This window comes from Haplochromis burtoni, unplaced genomic scaffold (assembly GCF_018398535.1).
Source record: "Haplochromis burtoni strain Fernald_Lab_line unplaced genomic scaffold, NCSU_Asbu1 Contig_93, whole genome shotgun sequence".
Classification (NCBI taxonomy): Eukaryota; Metazoa; Chordata; class Actinopteri; order Cichliformes; family Cichlidae; genus Haplochromis; species Haplochromis burtoni.
In genome coordinates, this window is record NW_024582454.1 from 564,976 (window position 1) to 589,020 (window position 24,045).

General features: G+C 41.7%; 2 protein-coding genes and 1 non-coding gene across 3 annotated transcripts in view; 1 reads left to right on the top strand and 2 right to left on the bottom strand.

Moving 5' to 3' along the window:
• The window catches only part of tdrd15 (tudor domain containing 15), a 30,444-nt gene extending 27,746 nt beyond the window's left edge, over positions 1-2,698 (top strand). The window contains exon 4 of the mRNA XM_005930467.3: positions 134-2,698. Within this exon, the coding sequence (XP_005930529.1) occupies positions 134-227 (94 nt within the window). The 3' untranslated portion in view covers positions 228-2,698. The remainder of the gene's footprint in view (positions 1-133) is intronic.
• On the bottom strand, positions 1,053-1,135 carry trnal-cag. The gene has a single exon. It is a non-coding gene; the product is annotated as a tRNA-Leu (tRNA).
• Positions 2,699-2,756: 58 nt separating the features above from the next.
• Positions 2,757-24,045, bottom strand: part of afdna (afadin, adherens junction formation factor a) — a gene marked incomplete in the record, with an annotated part of 132,374 nt that continues 111,085 nt past the window's right edge. Inside the window, 12 exon segments of the mRNA XM_042222731.1 lie at positions 2,757-4,682; positions 5,082-5,166; positions 10,623-10,941; positions 15,297-15,431; positions 17,672-17,710; positions 19,569-19,748; positions 20,365-20,579; positions 20,666-20,910; positions 21,526-21,925; positions 22,495-22,633; positions 23,159-23,359; positions 23,555-23,646. Coding sequence (XP_042078665.1) covers positions 4,526-4,682; positions 5,082-5,166; positions 10,623-10,941; positions 15,297-15,431; positions 17,672-17,710; positions 19,569-19,748; positions 20,365-20,579; positions 20,666-20,910; positions 21,526-21,925; positions 22,495-22,633; positions 23,159-23,359; positions 23,555-23,646 — 2,207 coding nt within the window.

Consider the following 24,045-nt stretch of genomic DNA (forward strand, 5'->3'; position numbering starts at 1 on the left):
ATTCAGTATTCTTAGTGTCGTATATATCAGTTGTGCTTTAGTCGGTGAATAAATGAATGAAAGAACAATGAAATGTGTGTGGATTTGTGAGATAAATATCACATTTTTTGTGCTTAACCTCTGGCACTTTCAGGTTCCTGGAGCAAAGCCCCTTTAGAGCTCATTCCCAGGTCCTTCACAGTGAGGAGCAGTGTGGGCCAGAAGAGGAAGGTTCTTGTGAAGCTTGAGTCCACTGGGGGATGTGAGGGGACGATGTCACTCAGAATAAGTTTGGGCTTGTTCACAAAAATTTTGTGGATGTTTAAGGAATTTAAACAGTTCTTTAAGTTAAACAGCTGTTTGTGTGAAAAATATTATATTGGTTCTAATTTCTGTTTCTGGTCATTTTGACTAAACATGTAGTACCAAAAGATGTTTTTGTTATTAAATTTCACATACTTTCAAATATCTAAAACTTAAAATAAAAAGTAATTGCCTGATTAAGACAAAATATTGTCACTACCTTGTCAGCACTTCTGACACTTTTCTTTTTATATTTTAAATACGTTTTGAGTCAAGGCCACATTGTGAAAAATAAAATCTTTACTGATTGTTCTTTTGGTCTCACGTTGTTTGTTGTCTTAGTCAGCAATCAGTCACTTGTGTGTTTAAGGAATTTAGGGTTTTTTAAAAAAAATTTATGACCTGCACACATGTTCCACTTGATGGTGCTGTCAAGCCAAGATTTCTTTTTTATAAGCTCCTCAATGAGGCAGTGCTGCTAGGAACAAACTTTCTTTTTCTGTCCAAATAGAGTCAAAGAAATAAATGCAGCTGAAAGAGATGTACATTTATCTTTAAATAGTATATTTTACATAAAAGTGGCATTATACCACAAAGTACAGTACACCCCGTTATTATTTTCATGAGTATCTTTAAGTCCACAACTGCAGCCAATAATAAATGTAATTAGTTTGGAGTGATCACGTTGTGAAAATTGATGATAAGAACAGTAATGAAAACATTTTGTGGCGATGATGGGAAGGAAGGAAGAAAAGAAAAAAAAAAAATACTGTCAGAAGTGGGATTCGAACCCACGCCTCCAGGGGAGACTGCGACCTGAACGCAGCGCCTTAGACCGCTCGGCCATCCTGACATCTAGGAACCCGGGAAAAAAACCTTAGTGATAAAGCCTGTGTATACCGTCATGGTCGTACTGATAATGCTCTGTGTGTATTCTGTGTCATATTTCTAAATAGACCTCCAGAGAGAGGACACTGGCGCGGGTTAACGTTACAGAAATAAACCGTCGCCATGTTCGTTTTCTGTTACAAACGCGGTAAAAAAGTTACATGTTTTCATAATATATTTCAACAAACAAAGATGATTATATTAAACGTATTTACTCCTGTCGCTCATAATCTCTACACAGAGATGTGTTTTTCCGGTCTTTAAGCCTGATGTCATTAACCGCTTCCGGGTCAGAACTCCGCCTCAAGTTCAAAAGTCACAGGATCACTGCGAGTTACTGTCCAAATTATTATTTCGTCTTTAATAAAAATGATCAATGTGGCTGCTCTACCAGTTGTAAAAATTAAGTTTGAAATCCAGGTATCCATGGAAACGGATTTTTTTATTTTATTTAACTGAGTAAGAAGTTAACAGAGAGTTAGCTCGCTAGTTTCCACCTAAAGATGATAGGAAACAGGAAGTGTAATGTTGCTGAGCGTTATAGTTTTGCTTTTGGTGGTGATATGATGGTATTATTATTCGTATCACCACAGAGTTCCCAAATGTAATGATGGTGGGTTTAGATTTATATTTGTTAATGTATTGGAAAATAAAGAACGCCGATTCAGCTGCTAAGTTCTGTGTACCAATCCTTACACTAATATCGAAAAGCAAAACGCATAAACAGCAAAGACATTTTAAAAACGTGTCGATTCCAATGACTGTAGAATTCCCGGGCGAGTTCTGAAGAGCTCTCCCAGAGTTACCCTATCAATTTTTATGCTATAGTTGATTACGCGTTAAAATAAGCAGGCCGATTTACATATAAGTTTTTTTAAACGTGCGCCAGTAGGTGTACATGCATTATCAGCAAAACCGAAAAGAAAAATCTTTAAAACGTCAGGATTCTTCAGCGAGTTCCGAAGAGTGACGATCTGCCACAGTATTAACTTTGTTAACCTTTACACATTTTAAAATAAAATACGCCGAATATCGACAGATCATACTTTCAAGTACATGGTTAGATGTGCTGGAAACTATTAGCAAATTATGTTATAAGTGAAGAAATCTTAAAAACACCATCGTTTCATGCGAGTTCGGAAGCCCTTTAATTTTTAACCATCAAGTATATTACACCGACTTTATCTGGTGGAATATTTTACGAATAGTTACCTTTTGTATCATTAATGACAACTTAAAATACCGGTAGTAACACATAATAATAATAATAATAGTTTATCAAACACAACTTCCAAAATCAGAGCACTTGTCCCAGATTAAATACACCCGAAATGCCCCAGCACCGTTTCACCGCCAGTTCATATTCCATTTGAATGTACCACTGGCTTTTATAAATAGCTTGTCTTTAATCCTTTCTATCTATACAAAGTGCTGATGTACCCAAAAAGTGACCGTATAAATATACAAATAGGCTGTGAAGGATACATAACACCCTAACTAGTTAAGTAATAGTCTTAATTAATTGAATTGTTTCTAACCATATGTCGATTTTAAACGCAGTGACAAAAGACCACGCTTCCAGTCCACACTGTTGAAAAATCTGTATTTATTAATGATTTACAAAAGGCTAAACATGAAACCATTTAAATGATTCAGTTCATTTTGAAACCTAAAAAGGAGAAGTTGGTGTTGTTGCTGTGTTTGTTTGTTTGTATGTGTGGGGAGCATCTTGTAGTGTTTTTACAGGTCAGTTATTATAACAGCGTCTTTAACTCGTCATGTCTTATCAGAGGCTCCTGTTGAGAAAAAATATATAAGTCGACACACAGGATGGAGTCAAACAAACAAACTGCAGGAGAGGGAGAGAGAGATACATCTGAAACGTCACAAGTTTGGGGGAGGGGGTTTGAAGTGCGCTTCATTTCTACATCAGCAGTGGCGGTGAGTGAGTTTTTGAGACTGCACTTGTGTGTTGTGTTGCGTTGTGTATATTTGTACAATTGGGTCATGTTGTGAAACACCTGGCTCCCTCCTACTACAGCTGGTGTAAAAACAGAACACTTCTGTCTCTAAAGCAGAAAAACCCACAGATTATTAATATTATTGTTATTCTTATCACCACAGAGTTCCCGAATGTAATCTCAGAACAGTTTGCAGATACATATTTAATAATAAAACAAGTCGTTGTGCAAGTTTTTCCACAAGGTTTGAAATAAATATCTGTAAAGCAAACAAGCACTTAAAGAGTAGCTGCATTTTTTTTCCTTTTTGTTATATTATTGTCAATATTAATATTACTGTGAAAACCAACATTAATCACATTGTGGGTGAACAAAACAAGTTCCTTTTTCTGACTTGAATTTAGGGCGAAAAATTCATCTCACACGACTACTCTGGTTAAAAGGAAATAAAAGTAGAAGTCAGGAAGGGGAGAAACACGTAAAAATGTGACTCTGGTGGCAGCGAAGAGGAGGGGTGGGCTGTTAAATCACATTAGTTTTGCAGATTTTTTTTTTTTTTTTAAAGTTTCCTGGCAGATTTCTACAGTAGTAAAAGAGTGAGTGGACCCAAGTATTTACAGTAATGTTGTGCACTTAAAAGATCCTTCCCGAAGAACCTTTTCAGAGTTTTTCTAAAACAAAATCACAGAAGAACAGAAAAAAAAAAAAAAAAAAAGATGTCCCACACCTTTTCGCTATAGAATGAAATAACAGTGTTTCCACTCGCTGAGAATTTAATTAAAAAAACAAAATAAAAAAATAAAATAAAAAGGTGTGGAGTTCAACGTTGGGCGTTCCTGCTGGCAAGGAGGGATTAAAAGATTGAAAAACAACATGATACAGAAAATAGAGCATAAAATAAAACTGTAAAACTGTTCAAATTTCACTTAGCTATGAAAAAAAAAAGAGAATAAATCTCTCACCCCCCCCCCCCAAAAAAAAAAAAAAAAAAATTAAAAAAAAAAAATTTACAAACAAAAATATATCCCCTTTCTGTCATGTGATTCTCGGACTCTCACTAGATATAATTAAAACTTTTTTACAGTGCTTTATCATTATACATCTTTAACAGGTTTTAACACGAAGGGGAAGCAGATTTTTAAGCCATAAAAATCTCTTCTGCTGATATCGCTACGTCAAAAAGAAAAAAAAAAGAAAGAAAAAAAAGAGTGGTCCAGTTATTCGATGATTTAAGTCAAAGCAAAAAGAGAGAGAGGGGAAAACAAATGGGCGGCGACGGTCAGTGTCAGGGGGAGCAAGCGCCGGCTCTCTCTCTCGATGTTTTTGTCCCCCAGGAGCACCTTATCACGGTGGCGTCGGCGTTAAGGTGGCGCTGGGAGGTGAAAGGCTCAGGTCTACTGCTTGGTGTTGAGCTCGTTCTCCAGCTCCATGAGTTTGCGAGAAGCCTTGACCTTGTTGGAAACCTCCTTCCCCTGAGAGAAGAGGCGCTGGCGCTCCTTGAAGGTCAGACTCTCCGGAGCATCGCTGGGGATCGAGTTCTCCTGCTCTTGACTGCAAAATTAAGATTAAAACCAGAAACTTACTAGAAGAAATAATGCAGGTTTATTATAGTTGAGCACCAACTTGACTTTTCCCTCCAAAATAAAGATGATCATTTACAAAATAAACATCCTTTTTTATTTAATGACTCAAAAATAGTAACCGAGACCATAAACTCACCAGGGGAGCGTTTACTGAGACATTAAGTCAAGTGAGAAGTAGGTGTCTTTTCTTTTTAGAGCGAGAGGAGTTGCCCCCTGCTGGTCATTAGGAATAATTCATTTTTAAAGGCACTTAAACCCAAATTATCTGTAGTTTAAGGCAAAATGAATGTAGACTGCTACAACAGAGACAACCACCCATGACTAAAAGTGGCAAAGAAAGAAAAAAAATAAATAAAACAGAGCTCACCTCCTCGTCCATTTGTCTCTCGGGTCCTTGTATACTTCTCCTGTTCCTACAACTCCTGATGAGTTTCCAGTGTACGAGTTAAATCCTGCTAGATGTTCATGAGCCACACAGCAGAAAGACAAAGAGCAGCAAGACACGAATTAGCATCGCTTATGTGCAGCTTGTGATTAACCAAAAATCATCTGCGACAGAAGCTGCTGGGAGACGGTTCGGAAGATCTCTGATATCAATTATCAGTGACGACAACTACACATAGTGAGTGCACTTGAAAATGCTTTAAGTCAAACTGAATCGACAGCAGACCAGAGACCCTGGTGACCATTACCCAGCAGCTTCTCCAGTCATTATCACTTCATTTCCCACAGACCAGCCTAAGCAGAAAGGAGGAAAGAAAAGAGAGCGAGTTGTGAGAAGCATTAGACAAAAACCTCAGATCTCATTAAACTAGAGCAGCGAGCAGAGAGAGAAACACAGCACTAAAGTAAAAAGCAGTTAAAGAGCCATTCCCAAGCAGCAACAATGGTCTGTGGAAGTGTCAGGTGGGCTCTGAGGTTGAGGTCACCGCTAAACATGTCTGAACCAATTCTGTTACTATCTAAATCCAGAAGTGCTTAAACTCTGCGCATCTTCAGAAAAATGAAGAAGGGCTCCCAAAGAAGCCAGGTGAACAAACATGAAGAGGGTGACCGCGACCTTTAACCCCAAGTAAGACGTTAGTTTTATGCATTCCTGTGTCTTTCCAAACTGTAGCAACATCAACAGCTTAACGAAGGTAAAGCTTCGTAAAACCATCGCAGGATCCGATGAGCCAGGAGTCTGAGACTTGTTTCCAGCACACAAAAATACAAGTTCCTTCCTGCTGGCTATAGAAGTGTTAATGGTTTACTTTCAATAAAGACCAAAACCGACAGTGCTGATATTAAAGCTTCAGAAGTATTTGAACTTTCTCTTTTATTTGCTTGTTTACTTCCCTTTGGTTGTTAAAAATGACCATCGCTCACTTCAGCTCCAAAACACAAAGATCCCGGGCACACTTTGATCACTGACACCCAATTACATCTTCTCTGGCCAACACGGCTGCATTGGAGCCGGACAGGAAGAAAAACAGACTTCTAATTCTGACTAAGGCTCTTTTTTTAAACACATCGGCCCAAATGTGTTGGAGCTTGCTGGCCACTTTCAGACTGGATGCTGGTGCAGATTCCTGCTTCCTTCCTGAAGCTGTTTGCAGATCTACTGCCTCCGACTGGTGACCAACCCAGGCTTTGGTTTGTTTCTTTTTATAGAGTTAGTCAAGTTTGCTACCACATAGAGGGCAAAATATGGAATTTTTAACCATTTATCTATTAATTTTACCAAATCATAATTAACCAGAACTAATGACCAAAAGAGATACATCCGCCACTGAAAAGTGGCGGATGTATCTCCCTAGCTACCTTCATTTGAGTAACTATTTGCTGTTTTGAGAAATACCTGCAAAGTGCTCCCTGGTTGGAACCCAGTGGTCCAAACGCGTATTAATCCACCACTGAAAATAGTCCCCAATGGATGAACCATTTACAGCTTTTCCTGTAACGTGCTGAAATAACTAAAGAACCCAGATACTTGTAAAAGTATCCCGTGTGACAGTGCCTGGCTGTTTTGTTTTCCCTTTTATAAATTGAGTATAAATTAGGAATTGTCTCACACCAATTGCCTGTTCAAAATAGCAGACGTGGTTTTGTTTTTCTTCTTCTTTTTTTTTTTTAAAGACGTTTACAAGAATACAGAATCATTTAAAAAATGCCCATAAAGGCTGTTCTTTTCTGTTTTTAGCTGATAAAATGTTTCATTTCAGTTGCTAAAACCAGCAAGCAGGAACTTGGAGAAATGTGGGATGATAAAACCTGGCAGACTCTCTTCGTGGCTCAGTATTTGGCACGTCATGCTAAGAGGAAACACTGGATCCACATGGTAAAGAGGATTTCTTCTCTTGTGTTCTGTGTACTGGTGAGGACAGTGGTTGAATCTCACTCAGGAAAAACCCACGAGTTAGACATTAAACATCCAGTCCCAACTCTACTTGGCTGTCTTTTCAAAGAGCACAACTGCAGTCTAGATGGATGTAAGGTTTCGTGTTTCAGGATGCAAATCAAAGGTTGGTACAGTTCAGACGCAGACACAGTGATGGGGTGTGAACCCCGATAGATTCATCCAGCTGGCAGCTCCCAGGCTTTTTACTTTGGGTTTTATGGAGCCAAAAGCAAGAGGGGGTGGGGGATCTGAAGTATAGTCTGGGACGGGATCAAACCGGGTCCCACTTCAGCCCACATAAATACAAACTGGCAGAGAACAAAGCAACCACAGAGAAACAAGCCTCGTTCAAGGCCAGAAACATTCCTCTGTGCAGCCAAAGGAGATGAAAATTATACTTCTGGCACTACAATAGAAAATTCTTCACATTCACATGAAAAAAGTCATCCACTGGCCTGTGATTGATTCTCAAAGGTTATGAATGTTTTTCTTTTACTCTGGCTCGGTTATCTTGGAGGCCAAAGGACGCCCGTTTAAATTGCTGTTTTGTTTCCCTGCTCTGGTACACATCTTTCTGTTTGAGCATCGCTCTCGGCGGATAACTGAACTCGTCCTTCCTCTGCAGCTTTCTCCGGTTCGTGCACCTTTGAGGCAAACTGGCATCTGCATTGTTTTTCCTGTGGTTTCAATCTTGATTACACAAAAATACCTCTAACCCAAGAAGAGGCCACACTTTATTAAAGTGAGACTCAAACCTCTAGGACCTGCCAGCTGATCAAATAACACACATCAAATACAGTTTCATATTGGCAGGGAAGCTGGAGACTCAGGTGCTGTTTGTTCACCTGAACCTGCCGCAAAGCCCTGTGGAAGTTGTAATAAGGTTTTAGTAAATAAAGCCGCAGCGTTAGACAGCATTGAAGCTACAGCAGAGACACAGACTGACAGGCGAGATGACAGAAATGAAACAAAAGCTGATTCGAGGAGGGAAAATTAGGCACTTCTGGGACAGCAAATTAAGAGAGAGTCCAAAACACAGACACGCAAAGTGGGGAAGAGCAGCAAAGAATAAATAAGGAAATAAATACAGACTGCAGCCTGGTGGAAGCTATGCACAGGCAGTAAAAAGCAATAGAAATCAAGCCGGTTACTGGGGTGAGCTGCTGGCAGCCAAAGTGCACTGTTTGCTGTGTGTTTATGCACAATGTGTTTGACTGTGAGGTGAAACGTGCAGATTTTACTCCCGAGGGAGGGGGGAGGGGGTGTTTGGGTGAGGTAGGTTGTTGGGGGTGGGGGGGTGTTAGTGGGATGATTTTGTTTAATTTAAGTGAGATTGCAGCACAGAATTCCCATGAGGTCCTGGATGTGTTTTGATCTTTAATATAAGCAGCAGCAGCGATGGAGGTGGTTTCGTGTTAAATGTGCAGGCGGCCTCCTGGACCTCAGGTGCTGCTGAAACTCAGACTGTGCTGCAGTCAAAGCTCTGTTTGTCTATGGATGTTCAAACTGCTCAAATTGACAGCATCACAAAGGGATCGTTATGTCTACTCATCACCGAGTCATCTGTCTTTTTTCAGGCCAACACAATGCCTAGTTTAGGTACTTACTAGATTTTTGGGAACCTTACATTATGAAAAAAAATTTTTAACAGAAGATGCTAAAAACCTGATGAATCTGTGATACCAATACTATGGAAATAACTCACTACCACATATGTACTGGGGTCAAAACCTCAATTTATCAGTTGTAGGTTTTTTGACTGAGCTGCTTTTTACATGTGACAAGAAAAAAAAATCCACTTTAGTCCCCAATTTGGTTGATTTTTTTTTTATTTTGGGGACTTTTTTGTTCTTTTAAACTAAAAGAGGATCAAAAACCTCATGGGTTCCTGTTCCATCAGGAGCAGAGAAGCTCTCCCTAAATCTTACCTTGCTTTGTTTTTTCTCTTCAACTCTAAACTGGATCATCATTTACAAAACAATCATCTTTTATTAAGTAAATCTAATAACTGACCATAAAGTCATTAGGGAATTGCTTAGCGAGGTCATCTTCTCAGGCTAGCTTCCAAGCTGGCTTGTTTACTCGCCGCCTGCTGGTCATTGGAAAGAATGCGTGTTTAAGGCTCAGCAGCTTTCACATTTCCATCGCGGAGACCTGCGTTTATCTTTTATACGAGCTCTATCCAAGGGATACGGAATAAATAAAAATTCTGGGTGAAATTTTTGTGGGAACACAAAACTTCCAAACAGCAGCCAGCTGGCTGCAGCTCGAACTCTTTCAAACAATGAAGAAGAGATGCCTATCTTGAAATAATATCTGACATGGATAAATCCACATTTGGACTGCGTTAAAGACTATTTTAACCTCTTGATAAAAAAAAACCAAAAGCGGCAGCCTGATCATGAACCTCTAGAATTTATGGCGCTCCGTCAGTGTGGTCAGAGTAGACTGAGCTATAGAGAAGGAAAACGAGCCGTTTAAACAGACACAGACAAAGAGGAGCTCCTTCACTCAACACACTGCTGTGTGCAGTTTTTGCATGTTTATGAAATGATTCTGCTCAATTGAGTGATTGATGGGTGTGAGAAGCCAATGGTGTGTCTCCTTCCCTTTAAAGCCAACACCGCTAAGCAGAGCCACGGGGCAGGACAGGGGGGGCGGGGGGGTGGGGAGGACGGGCAGGCAGGCAGGCAGACTGACGGCTGGCCTTTACCCCCGCCCCCCCAACCCAAATTCCCAAGCAGCAACCAACCAGACACAAAGGAGGCGGCGAGCGACAACACCAACAGTACTATGATTGGCTCTGATGGGTCTCAATCTGCAGCAAAAAGTGGTGGCGTGATTATCGATTGCTTTTTTCTGTTCACTAGTGCTGATCGAAGGGGGAGGGGAGGGTGATTGGAGGAAGATGAGGATGGAGGGCGGGGGAAAAAAATTACTGGGGGACAAGAGGTGTTCAAATAAACCTACAATGAAAAATATGAAACAAACAGAACCTGATTTGCTTGAGGAGGAAGAGAGAGGGGGGGGCAAATTTCTACATATAAAAACTAACACAGTGATGAATCGACGACAAAAAAAAGGAAAAAACAAATAAATTTGGACAAACATGTAAAAGAGGGAAAAAGTAGACGGTGGAAGTGAAAGGGCACGACACCTCTCTACTGAAAACAAGATAAACCAAGAAGAAAGTAGCACTAAACCATAAAGGAGTGGGTAGAAAATGAAGATGAGTGAGTGAGAGGGAGGGGCGGGCGCTTTAGAGGGCGCTGTGGCGAGCCTGACTCCTCTCTCCAGTTCTACCTTTATAGCCTCCTGGGGGCATGGAGCTCGGTTTGGCAGGAAGGGGGGGGGCTGTACTGTTGGAGTTGTTGACTGGCGGCTGGAACGAGCCAGACAGGAAGATGCCGTCAGAAAGAGGGCGGGGCTTGCGCGCAGTGGGCGGCGGCTGAGGCTTGCTGTGATTAGGCGAGGCGGTGGCCGGGAGGTCGCCGTACGACTTCCGGGTCGCCGACAGCTTCACCTGACCTGATTGGCCGCCGCCGCCACTCCCTGCTTTGGTGGCGTCCTCCTCGTCTTCGTCATCGCCCGTGTAGGTGACAAACTTGGCGGTGTAGAGCATGTCGGGGGAGGTGACCTGGGTTTTGAGGTAGGAGGTGTTTCTCTGTGGTGGGGGTGGGGGGGTGTTAGTAGGGTTTTGGGGGGCGAGGGGTTGGTAATCCCGTGGAAGCGGGGGCCGATACAGACCGGCCGGCTCGTCAGGCGTCAGCAGCTTTCTCTCCGCCTCCTCGTGCTGCCGGCGCCGCTCGGCCTCCAGGCGAGCGTAGTACTCCTCCTCCTGTCTCCTCTAGGGGAGGGACAACCTGTTAGTAAGCGCCGCTCTCAATGGCTCACACCTAACACTAATCAGCTACGTGGGAAACTACTCAACGAGCTGCACTACTCTGCTTCTGCACAAGCAGCGCTCCACCAGTCTGATGAGACTCCCACCCAAACTCCAACTGAACCTGAACTACAGCCGCGTGTAAGAACCGCAAAGTGCGCCAAAACTAAACCGTACCAGCAGGTCAGGGGCATCGTTTCATAAGGTGTTCCAGCTGCATCTTGATAAATGACTCAGAAATACTGATGACATGTTTGAGGTGTAACAATTCTGAATCCGAGAACAAAAATGAAGCATCCCTGATTTAAGATCATCCACGGGACGAAAGAACTGGAAAATCAATAGGAAAAAAAGTGGCTCAAAAGTGGAAGTACGAGCTAAACTGATATTAAGAAGTGGGGGCAGAGCTCAGTTGCATAAAGGTACTGCCTCACACTTCAGTGCGTCCTCTGGGATTTAAAAAAAGTTTTATTAATAAACAACTATAACATTTATTTTCTCCTGTGTTTCTTATTAAAACAAATATACAAAAAATACCTTAAATTTAAAGTCATATAAACCTGCTTTGTGGTGCAAAGCAGACAAAATCACAAGCAAAAAACTCGACCAGCTGAGAACATTTTAAGATTCAAACTAATAAAAGTTTCAAATGGAAAAAGCTTTTTTTCCCCTCCATTTGTTTTATATAATTTATAAATCAGAGTAAGCAGCTCTCCAAGTTATCTACATGTAAACCTTTTAGGCTGCAAATGGGAGGTGTAATTAATAATCAAGCACAATTTCCCTTCAAGCATAAACAGGATAATGTGAGGTAAAATAAATAAATAAATAAATTTAAAAAAAAAAATAGTTGCAAGCTGTGAAAACAGTCCAGACGCGGCTGCTCTGGAAAGAAGCATCTGATTACTGCTTTCATGAATGATTCATGTGTTTATTATTCATTTAAAATCTATTTAACTTGATTGAAATAACTCATAAAGTTTATGAAATGATACATAATTTCAGTTATTCAAATGGGAGGAAGTGTTTCCTCAGAGGCGAAAGTGGAATATTTTAAATTCCTGCTTTTTCTGAAAAAATTGCAAACCTACACATTTGAGGAGCTGGTAACTCAAATTTAAAAAAAAAAGCATTAATTAACTAATAAGCTACTTTTTCAGTACTGATGTCAACAATCCATCCAAAAGGGAACGATTAACTTCATCTTTAAAATGTTATGATTAATGTGCTCTCAGTTTTAGGAACATAACCACATCTGCTTTCCCTTCCTACAGCTATTTCACAAGGCCAGCTTTTCTTTTTTTTTTTTCCTTTGATGATTTTTAAATCTTATTAGGTTTCAGAAAGATAAAAAATAAAATAAAATCAGGGACCAACTTCAAGGCTGATGCCCCTGTGCTGGTCTCAATTCTGCTGGTTTCCTGTGTCTGTGAGTGTACACTGATGCAGCTCGGCGGTCTTGAACGTCACGCCTGATGCATATGTTGCTCCACATCACTGCGAAAATCTAATATCGTGGGGTTTTTTAATGCTGTCCATCAACCAAACTTGGGAAATCTCCTCCGACTGGTCTATGAAATCCGCTAACGTGACACAACGCTAAAAGAATCCAGCTTACCGCCGTCTCCTCTTCCCTCATCACTCTGTTTGTGTATGTGTGCTGGGTGTCCATGTGTGCTGGGTGTCCATGTGTGGCCCGGGTTTGTATTTTACGGTTTGTGGGTAGGTTTTTAAGTTTCCAGCCCACCCTGTCTCCAGTGGCTGAGCTCCAAAATCTACACTAGGGGGTGGGAGGCCTGTGATGAAGCTTCACTGGTGAATGTGTTTAGATTTTGAGGTTTGGAGCGTGACCAGCCGCTCCGGGGTCACTCAATCTGGATGCTTCTTGTATCAGATTATCTTCACATTTTTTGGTCCGTTTCATGTGTTGAAGGCCTGCCAGGAGGAGGCTGAGGGGAGGGCTGAGTGTAGTTGTGATTGTACATGTCTTCAGAGAGACCATGCGCTGCTGTGGGTGTATCCGAGCCGCTATGGCCAGGTTCAGCCAGCCCAGTGGGAATCTGAAGAAACTGGGAGGGATTAGTGGATGTGTGGGGTTTGAATGAGTGAGCGGCTCGGTTTCTGAATATGTACAGTATGGATGGCTGAGGCAGGTGGGCCGACAGACCTCTGCGGTGCGTGTGTGTGTGCGTGTGCATGATGTGGGTATAAAGCATGTGGTTTTTGGGAAAAGTTGGAGGAGGGTGGGCAGCATTCCCCTAAACATAGTTTCCAAAGCAGTGCTGGATGAAATGACAACAAAAAATAAAATTAAAAACCTCACAAAAAATAAATGAATCAAAACTGCTTCCCCAAAATAACTGAAACTTCCTGACGCACACTGAAGATAACAACAACATGATGGGAGTCCCATGCTTCAGGTGGGTGGAGGCACGTAACATGACACAGCAACACATCACATAGGGTGTGTGGGGGGGGGGTGCACAGGATGAGGACATGCAACTGGACAACTTCATAATAAACATCAGAACAATCATAACAGCCTGAAAACAGTTTATTTATCTTAGAAACACCTAAATATCCTCCTAATTAACATTTAATCAAATCCCTGAGATTTCTGGGATGCCTAAAGTTGAAATTGAACGGTAAAATCTGAATAAATATGCATGTTATTTTTAAACAACCAGTGGTCTTATGGGTGGTTTGCAGCTCACAGGACAAATGGACCGCGCTAACGGTATCACAGTGAAATCAGCGGGCACGACACAAAGATAAAAAACAATGAGCATGTTTGATTAAACACGCACGACACATGTGGGTGGGTGAATGCTGCACCAAACCACTGGTCATTTAAAAATACAGCACATGTATTACATTTCATCTCTCATATTAACCTGAGTTACTAAGTGACATTGAAGACTAAGCCAACAAAGGCATGAAAGTAAAAGCTTTGGGAAGTTTTCAGACTCATTCATCTGCTGCACATTTTATCGTTACAGTGAAGATTTAGTTTAAAACAAAGCAAAGGTGCTTTTTTGGCAATTAATCCCACATTAAGTGTCCCATCTTGTCATCCATTCATTCGTTGCTTTTTTTTTTTCCCCTTCTTGTATGTTCACGTATTACTAGTACTCTGAGACAGAGCTCACCTCACACTCTCGCTAACCCTGACCGCCAGTGAGAGGAAGCCCTTGTCCGCCGCTTGAATCCACGATCTCATTCTTTCAATCATTACCCGGAGCTCGTGGCGGCAGGTGAGGGTTGTAAAATGACAGCTGCATTTCTCGCTCTGCTCTCCATTTCCCACAACAGCTTAAGTAACTAAAAATCTCTTGCTTACAGAGGAAAACAGTTTGCTAAAGGCCCACCAAACTGAGGCTAGATACAAAGGATTAATATATAAATAACTATAGTTTAACTTTATAGTAGGACTGATAAAATCCTATTATCTGCAATTTTAATTGCATTTATTAGACAGTTAAGAGTGCACCAGGTAAAAGGGTCTGAATTCTTCCAAAGCATCTTCACATTCAGGGGTTAGACCGATGTGATGGGTTGGTATAGTTTAAAATCTCTCTGAAATCAAGGTGTGAATGTACAAAGAATATAAAACGTAATTTCTTTTTACCAAAGTGCAGGCTAAATATGCAAACGAACTGAATTGTAAACACAGTGGCCACATTTTAGCTTACATTGACAACCTAGAGGAAAACGACATGCAACACTTTCAAATTAAAAGCCTTTTTCAGAAGGACTAAAAATGTAGTCCTTTGCATCATCTGTGCTGTAAACACTGTTATCTGGTAACAGGGGAAACAGTTTGCCAGTATATCTAAAAGTTTAGCACCTTTAAGTATAATCCAACAATCTGAATTAAATTACATTAAATCTTATCAAATGCCAATATTTTGGTTCTTAACAGGAATTTTTGATGTTTAATGAGGATTTTTAAGGACCTTCTTTCTCTTATCATGCTAATAGCTCCTTGTTAGCATCGCGTACTTTGGTTTTATTGTGTATTAGCAGCTGGCTGTTGCACCCTAACAGGGGAAAAAAAAAAAAAAAAACTTTAAGACAAGAGAAAGCTGCATAATTTTGTAGATTTGGATATAATGTAATTACTGTTCAAATATCGGTCCAACCCCTGTGTGTGTGTGTGTGTGTGTGTGTGTGTGTGTGTGTGTGTGTGTGTGTGTGTGTGTGTAAACCTAATCTGTGCTACACCTGAAGCTCTGACTCAGTAATACTTTAATAAAGGCACAAAGCATTAATTTTAATCAGGTCAGAACTCCAGCGGTTTCAAGGACAGACACACCGACCTTCTCCTCGGCCTCTCGCTTGGCTCTCTCCTCCTCCCTCCACCTCCTCTCCTCCTCCTGCTTCGCCCGCTCCTCTGCCTCCCGCTTACGAATCTCCTCCAGCTGCTGCTTACGCCGCCGCTCCTCATCCTGCAACTGGTCACACACACCCGCGGGGAACATGCCGCAAGGCACGCATGCAAATGAGGAAAGAAATTAGTACACGTGGCATTCACAGACACATAATCTGAGCACATTTTCTTTTGGATTTGTTCAACTGCACTAATATGTTTGTGTACAAATGTGAGGTAGAACTGCATTTGTCTCACAGGACTGCTCCTGGGGGGAGGAGCTGTGTGCACTGCAAACACACAGCACAGGCAGAAAGAAACAGACACGCACGCACGCACACACTGCTAAACATGCACACACCGACATGCAGCGACAACGACAACAACAGCAGCAGTAACAACAACCGGAAAAGGGCAGAGCGAAAAGCAAAGACAGCCCCTCCTTTGGCTACTTAAGGTGTACTTGATTTCGTTTACAGATCATTAAATGTCCCACTGAGCAGCAGAGGAATAATAAATCAAGCGTACCTGAAGTAACTGCAAGCTTTATGGGCTGCAGCAGAAATATTCCGAAAACCATCCCGACAAACCAAGTGCAGCATGGCGACAAACGAAACAAACACACCCATTCTAGGGCTGGATGGTGGTTAAAGGGTCAGTTTAACCAAACGTTCGCGGTGGCATCTGTCCACAAAGAAGCTCCAATAAGGCTCCCTGTTTGCTCCTTTTCTAATTCTTATGCAGGATATATTGTTTTGCTTGAGTCGTTTCAATTTGTTTATTGAGTGAATTTTATATATTTTTAATTTCTTACAATTACTATTTTGTCTTTATATTTCCATTTAAAAAAAAAAAAAAGTTGTATTTACACTGTAAAGGTTTTCCAGTAGATTTGAAGGCAATGCAGTCTTCCTTCTTTATTTTTGTTATTTGTTAATATTTGCCACTATTGCATTAGGGTAAATATGGTAACTACATCATTCTAGGTCATGGTCAGGTCAATGCTATGACCCTGGTTAAATAAAACTAAATCTGTCTATCAATCATTTAACCACAAAGTGATGTTCGGAAGCTGTAGTGTCTAAAAATGTCTGGAACCTGCAATATAGATAATTGCCAGTAGGGGGCAAGAACTTTCCTGCAAAAACAATTGTATAGAAGTCTACGAGAAATTGACCCTACTTTTGTTTCTTCTTTTACCCAATTAAACACTTTCCTGATGAGTTTGTGGTCTCAATCATTAGTCTTAATGCTTGATTAGTACAAAATGTGTTTATTTTGTATACTAGGATCTAGTTTTAGAGTAAAAACTCTTGTTGTTAGCTTATTAGTCCTAACTCCATGTCCAAATATGAGTTGGACATTGAGTGTTTTTAAGCAAAAATGATGATCTAAAGCACAGCTGTTGAACTCCAGGCCTCAAGGGCCGGTGTCCTGCAGGTTTTAGATGTGTCCTTGATCCATCACAGCTGATTTAAATGGCTAAATGACCTCCTCAACATGTCTGGAAGTTCTTCAGAGGCCTGGTAATAAACTAATCATTTGATTCAGGTGTGTTGACCCAGGGTGAGATCGAAAACCTGCAGGACACCGGCCCTCGAGACCTGGAGTTCGACTCTCCTAAAGGTTTCAAAATTGTACTTCACAAACTAATGGATCCGAGTCTCTGGGTGGCCAAGTCCATCTCTTATGTACATTTAATCAAGTAAAGCAAGAATTAGCTAGTCTAATAACTTGGTTGAACAGACCCAATACAGAGAAGACAAAGAGGCTCAGCAGGTCACACACAAATGGATGGATGGGTAGACAGACGGATGGATTCATGACCACCACGACAACATGATGTGGCCCTTCGCAGGCAGCGCAGGGGGCTCGCAGGACTGTCATGCATTGGTCTCGACCCAGATGCCCCCCATGATGCATTCAGCCATGCAGGCGCCACCTCAATATGTACTCAAAACATCACTGCTGAAAAGAATCACACCAACCGCAGCTCTGCTAATCTGAAAGCATGGACAGGTTTGGTTTGCAGTTATCAAACACCAATATTTAAGCAGCAGCTTCGTTCACCGTCCCCCAGCAGGTGTTTTGAGTTGACAAAGAGATGGACAGCTTCCCCAGCCAAACAACATCAAGCATCCTAGGACCAACTGCTCGTTAGCTAATCATGGCCCAGTCCCGTCTACCACCACGACCCCCGATGAAACGACAACAGCAAGCCCAGATGGGTAGGGAGAGACACGGGCAGGTGGGAAGCCCAGACAGGAAACAGGAAGTGATGTAAGGGCAGGGAGAAGATACTCGTCATTAACAGGATGAACATACCAAGTCTAGAACAGAGATAGCTGGGACAGCAGTCTGCTGCTGAAGAGGAAGAAGAAGAAGAGAATAGAGAGTGAGAGAGGGAGGGGAGATAGTTGGAGGAGGAAATACCCAAAAACTGAAAAGGAAGGTGAGGAGGAGTTAAGACTAGATTAGAAAATCGAGGGAGGAACTAAAGAGTAAAACAGAGATAAGAGAAGAGCAGGGGAGGACATAGAATAAAGTGAAAACATGGTTTGGTCTTATTACTCTGTTGATGAGAAGCTTTTAAATCTAAAAACTACAGAGCTACATCTTTAACGTTGAGCTCATCGTCCCATATTTTTCTCTTCAACTTTATCAATGAAGCTTTGGTAAAGTAAAATAGTCCAAGAAGTTTTTACTTCTTAGAGAAAGTTGTAATTTTGTGGTATTATCCATTTACTGTAAGCTGACTAAATGTCCACTTTTAGTCATGAAGACCTAAACTAGACCCTGTTTACACTTAGCTTAAAAATACATTATGAACAATCTAACACAGGTGTAAATGACCACCGAGGAGCACTACCAAACCTTACTGGTGGTCTGGGACCCATTTCAGAACATACCTGTGGTAGTGTACATACTAATGCACACGTGGGGAAAAAAGTCAAACAAACCTCACTCAAACAACCACAAAGAGACACAATTATCCTAAATCAGCAATAACTCCTCACTGCAGTGATGCACATTAGATGACTGGACAGCATTTAAATGGATTATTTTATGTTAGTAATACTGTCACAATAACCTCTAACCACGTTATCCAATGTTTTACCTTTTGCGTACTTTATCCAGTTCAGTACTTGGGAACAGTACTCATAGACAGTAAAAAAAGACTTTATCTGTGCCCCCATTATAAATTACTTTGACCAACCACTGTGAACAGCTGGAAACGCCTGCACATTTCTATTAGTGTCTGAAATATGTTTCTGGTGTATATGAGCCTAAATTCCCTTCCTAAGCAGCCAAAAGTCCCAGATTTTAAAACCAAGTGTATACCAGTCTTCAAGATGAATAAAGTAGTTCAACAAAGAAAAAGAACGCAGCAAACCAAAGACATAAAAAAATAAAATAATTCACACAGTCAACCAAACTCTGAGATTCATCCACAGCTACTAAAGACACCCACGCATCCTAAAATATCCAGTCAAAGTCTGGTAAAAGTCAGCTACAAAACAGTTACCTTCACTACAGAGCTACTGGGAGGAACACACAGCAGATCTACACACGACCCGGATGAATGCACAACTGATGTGTCTGAACCTAGAAAAGCACTTTCCTCCTGAGGTTTCGACACACACTCAGGCTCGTGCTGGATGACTCGGTGAATTCAAACACCCAGCATCGTCTTCACCTTAAAAATACTGGATATTTGATATCATTGTAGTGCAAGACCTGTGCTTAAATAATCAAAAGGCTGCACATGTGCAGCGTTTGTTCAAATAAAAGTCACATCCACGAGATGTGAAAGCAGCTTTAACGACACTGCTGCCGCCTGCCCTCCCATCCACCCCTCCAGCCAATCAGATTTAAGCAGCTCAGCATGGCAAAGCGATGATAGAAGCATGTTGCAGATGCACATTGCAGGACATTCATAGTGGGAGCCATTTTCCCTTCTAGCATTTGAAAGGCGGTTCTGTTTTCCCCCCCATCAGCCCGATTTCCTGCGGCTCGCCCTGAACTCTGAGCTGATGGGTAGTAACGCTCGAAAAACAGAAGTCAGAAAGTTTGATTTCTGCCAAAGCAGCCTTTGCACATGATACGATTTCGACTCCCTCCTTTTCTTTTTGTTAAGAAAAAAAAAAAAAAAAAGCACCTTCCCTACTTCCTTCAAATGAACTCATTTTTCCCCCCTCAGTCATTTCCTTCCATTTCTTACCCTGGCTCTCTTCTCGGCCTCCAGCCTCTGCATGATCATCACGGTGTCCACGTCTTCATCATCCTCCTCGTCCTCCTCGTCGTCACTCTGCTTGGACTCCTGCAGTCGTTTCTGGAACTGCCACTCCAGCATCAATTTCCTGAGGCGGTCGTTTTCTTCCGCTGTTCGCTCGGGCTTTGCCTGCAAAACAAAATGATGTTTAGAAACTGAAGTCGTCTTACCGGAATAAGCCACAAGGTCATCTAAGTATACCTGATATCCAAAAGTACAGTATTCATCAGTCTTTGGAGCATTTGTCAGTCTGAAAGGTGTTACAGTATACTGTAGGATGGGCATCACAAAGATTTCAGACGCACAATCAGAACGGGGCACCGGCCAGTAGCTTTTACAGAAATCCAGCTTTATGTCTTTGGTTAAACCCTGCTCTATCCACGCATAGATGCAGGAGTGGAAAGAGTGTGAGATATATTACCTCTCTAACAATCATATCTTTTACACTTTTGTGTGATACAACATTTACACCCTGCACATACCACTTGATATCAATATCTGGTGAACCATTTCTAACAATATCTGACCTAATTACTTCCTTTTGAATGATCTCTACTGGTTTTTAACCATTAAATATTTCCTACTTGAGGCAAGAAGATAAAATAACAGTTTGCATAGCAGTTTTGATCATACTCTTCCAAAATATCCTCATAATGTCAAGTCGATCACATTAACTCTGCTACTTCCTTCTAAAACATGATCTCTGATTTCAAATCACTCCTCCCACTGTTGTGAACAAAAGTACCTGCAGCTCCTGGATTTCCTTGTCCAGCAGATCCACGATGTGAAGCTGCTGCTGTTTTTCGGCCTTCTCTCGGGCATCTCTCTTCCAAGGATCTGGAGACAGACTGTCGCTGGACGTCAGCTCCTCCTTGCTGATTGTGATGTACTGCAGGTCTCGCCTCTCGATGGTTCGCGGCTGCTGCTGTGGAAGCAGCTCCCTGATCACTGTGTCCATGCCTGCAGGCATATTGAATACTAGTTATTACAGAGACAAGACTGGTTTATTTGTTTAAACAAGAAGTAACTAATACATTTCTTGTTACCAGCAGGGTTGGAGGCACTAGCAGGAGGAGGTACAGCAGACCGCGGCAGACTGGCCAGCTTCTCTGGTCTGGGTGGAGGAGGCTGAGGCTGTGGGGGGTGGTAAGGCTGAGGTGGAGCCATGGAGGCCACAGGGGGCTGGTGGTGAGGAGGAGGCATGGCTCCTCCGTTGTGAGGCTGGACGGGCATGACAGGGTTGGCCCGGATCTGACCCAACTTCCTCTCCTGCTCCCTCCTCTTCCTATCCCTGGAAATGCATCAATATCATCATCATTAATACTCAAAATCAGATGCATAAATGTAGCAGTATGACATCACCTTGTTTTTTTTTTTTTATTGAAAAATGGGAATCCTGTACTAATACGTTTTTGCTTTTAGAGAAAGTGCCATTTAAAAGGGTGACTTGGCCAAGGTCTTAAAATGCAACAAGCATAAAACAAAAGGCAGAATATACATTATTTTATATATAAACAAACACTGATGCATTCCTCTTTTAAGATCATATTTAGTTTAGATCTTTCTGCAAGGTATTCCACATTCAAGGTTCTGTACAACGAGGGCACATCAAGACAAAACCACCTACTGAAGCATTGTTGGCAACTAGACAGAAGGGTGCAGAGTTCATTTACTCCAAACGTAAAGAAGCACAGCGTATACTGATGATGTAGCGATCTCTGTATCAGCAAAGACTAAACAACACGTTGAAGAGTTACATACATGACTTTATTTGCATTTTATTTTTAAAGCATAAATGCTTGTCTACATCTTCCCTCAGAAATAATAAATAGCAAGCCGGATATAGTAAATAGTAAATAACAAAGATGCTTTTTTGCTAACATTTCAATAAACAAAACAAGCCCACCTCTCTTCCTCAAGCCGAGCCTTCTCCTTCTCATACCAGCGCTGCTGCTCTTCTCTCTTCTTGCGGTCAGCAGCTTGCTGAGCCGTTACTGGGTTGATAGCAGCTGGAGGGGGCGGAAGCGGTAGGTCCGGCTGTGGGTCGTAGGGTTCGGGGTAAGCTGCTGGAGGTGGAGGAGGAGGAGGGGGCAGGTCAGACCGAGACGGCGGCTGTGCCGAATGCGGCGGCACGGTGTGAGGGGCGTTGGGCGTCTTCCATCTGCCCGGGCCGGTCTTCTGGTTTTGGGTCTTGTTCGAAGAAGAGGAGGACGCGGAGAAGTTGAGATGCTCCTGGCTTGATGTTGATGACTCCAGGGAGGAGGACACCTGCGGCTGTGGAGCCCAGTGGTCGGGCCCTACCAGACCTGCAGACACAAAGAAACACATGGTCACCTGCTTGACCAGGGACACCAACTGCACAGTGGTTTCTAAGCCTTTAAACCTCCATGAAAAACCAGTATCAGTACCTCTGAACCCTCTTAGCCTAAAAATGAATTTTATCACTAATGTTGGCACAATACTTTAGTACTAATCAGCTTTCTGAAGAAAGATGGAGGCTTGGTGATGGTAAAACTACAGAGTGTTTTTCCTGGGCATCTGCAGTCCAAAACATTAGATTTTTATATTTATTTTTAAAGTGAAATAACTTACAACTTAGTTATTATTTTTGTTGTTGTTTTCATCTGATGAATGTCAGAAATGACAGCATGTCTGATTTGCTATGCTTTAGCAAATTATCTTTGCTCTGGTCCTTGAATTTAATATCATGATTTGTGTGTTTTATGTAATCATGAAGGATAATCAACTTTTAAGAGACATTTGGATGCTGACTTTAAGATGCTGTATAATCTGGTAGTGAACACACTAACAGGTGCTGCGGTCCTTTTTCTGTCATCCTCTCTGATCCGATCTGAAGTCAGGTTTTCCTTCTTACCTCCAGGTGGACCTCTCTGGTATTCGAGATCTCTGTGTGGGTAGTCCAGGTCCCGGTGCTGGTAGTGTGGCTGCATTCGCTCATCTGGCCTCATGCCTCCTGGTGGTGGATACAAGTCCTCCTGAGAGTGATTAATCCGCTGCAAAGCAATCAAAACATTAAATATTAGATGAGGAAAAGTATGCGTTATAAAAGGAGAGAGGAGGGGGTGGTTGGAAACACAAATAATCAATATCACCTCAATCAGCTACTTATTACATTCCCAAGTTTACCTTAGAGGTTATTATGTAGGCTCTAGTTTGTCTGTTTTATTATGTTATCTTAAATTGTATTTCTAATGTTTAAATATGTTTTTCAATCCTGTGACACTTTTTAAGCCTTTGCATATGCAGATATAACCACGGTGACTCATAAGCGATGGAACAAACGATGCTCAAAACTGGGAGGACGAAGATGAGAGGAGCTCACAGCCAGAAAAGGATGGAGAAGGAGATGATGATCAGCTTGTCAACAAGCTGATGGCTTCAAACATTTCTGTGTCACCAAAATGTGATTTGGAAAAACACATTGATGAATAATAAAACTTTACTAATCTTTTTGGGTCTCATAGAGCGTTGTAACACCCAGAAAAACAGTATCTGAAAAGTATCTCAAGCTTCCGTACCTGCATGCTGTTGTTGTGGATGTTATCGCCCATGGGGAGGCGATCTCTGTCCTCCATACCCTGCCAGTGTGGTGGGGGCCCCTGCTGCCCTGGTCCCACCACCCGATCCTGGCTCTTGGAGGCTGGGATGGTGAAGTACTCCCTGGGATATGTCTGAGTTGGGATGGGGTAGGCCTCTGGGCGGGGAGGAGAGGGCTCATCCTGAGGAACAAAAAACAAGCGTGTGAAAAAAAACAAAATATTTTGAGATGGTTTTCCAGGAATAAACAAGACTAAGCCATAAACCTGATAAATGATTTCTCATCTCTGCTCAACATACCGAGTGTGCTCAAATGTTGTGTCACTCTGCTGTTACATTTCCCATAAGGGTAAGGATTCAGTCTGATGGTTACTTACGTCTGCACACAGGTTCCCGGTGGAGACGGAGGTGATCTTGGTGCCAGGTCCTCCGGGGTACACTGATTTGTTTGCAGGACTCTGGCTCTGATCTGAAGCAGAGGCAGGAGAAACCATTGCTTTAGTGCAGTAACAAAAAAACAAAAAGTCTCACCAATACACAATTACTGAGGAACAGAAGAATGAAAATGGTTGCTGAAAATATTTTCTTTTCTTCTGAAAATAAATATTTTTCCAGCAGCAGGAAAACTGGCTGCCACTGTGTTTCTAAATCAGGGTGGAGTAGCTACAGAATAACATGAGGGCGGTTTTATTTTTTTTCCTATTTTCTTTACTGCCCACACCAAACGTTGTTGACCAGCGATGGCTCAATGGATCAATTGTTTTATTTATTTTTTTGCATTATAATTGAACTATGAATGATTTTATGCTCTCCTCTTAATTTATTGAGCCATTTGGTTTCTGTTTCATATTTTAATTTATGGTACTGA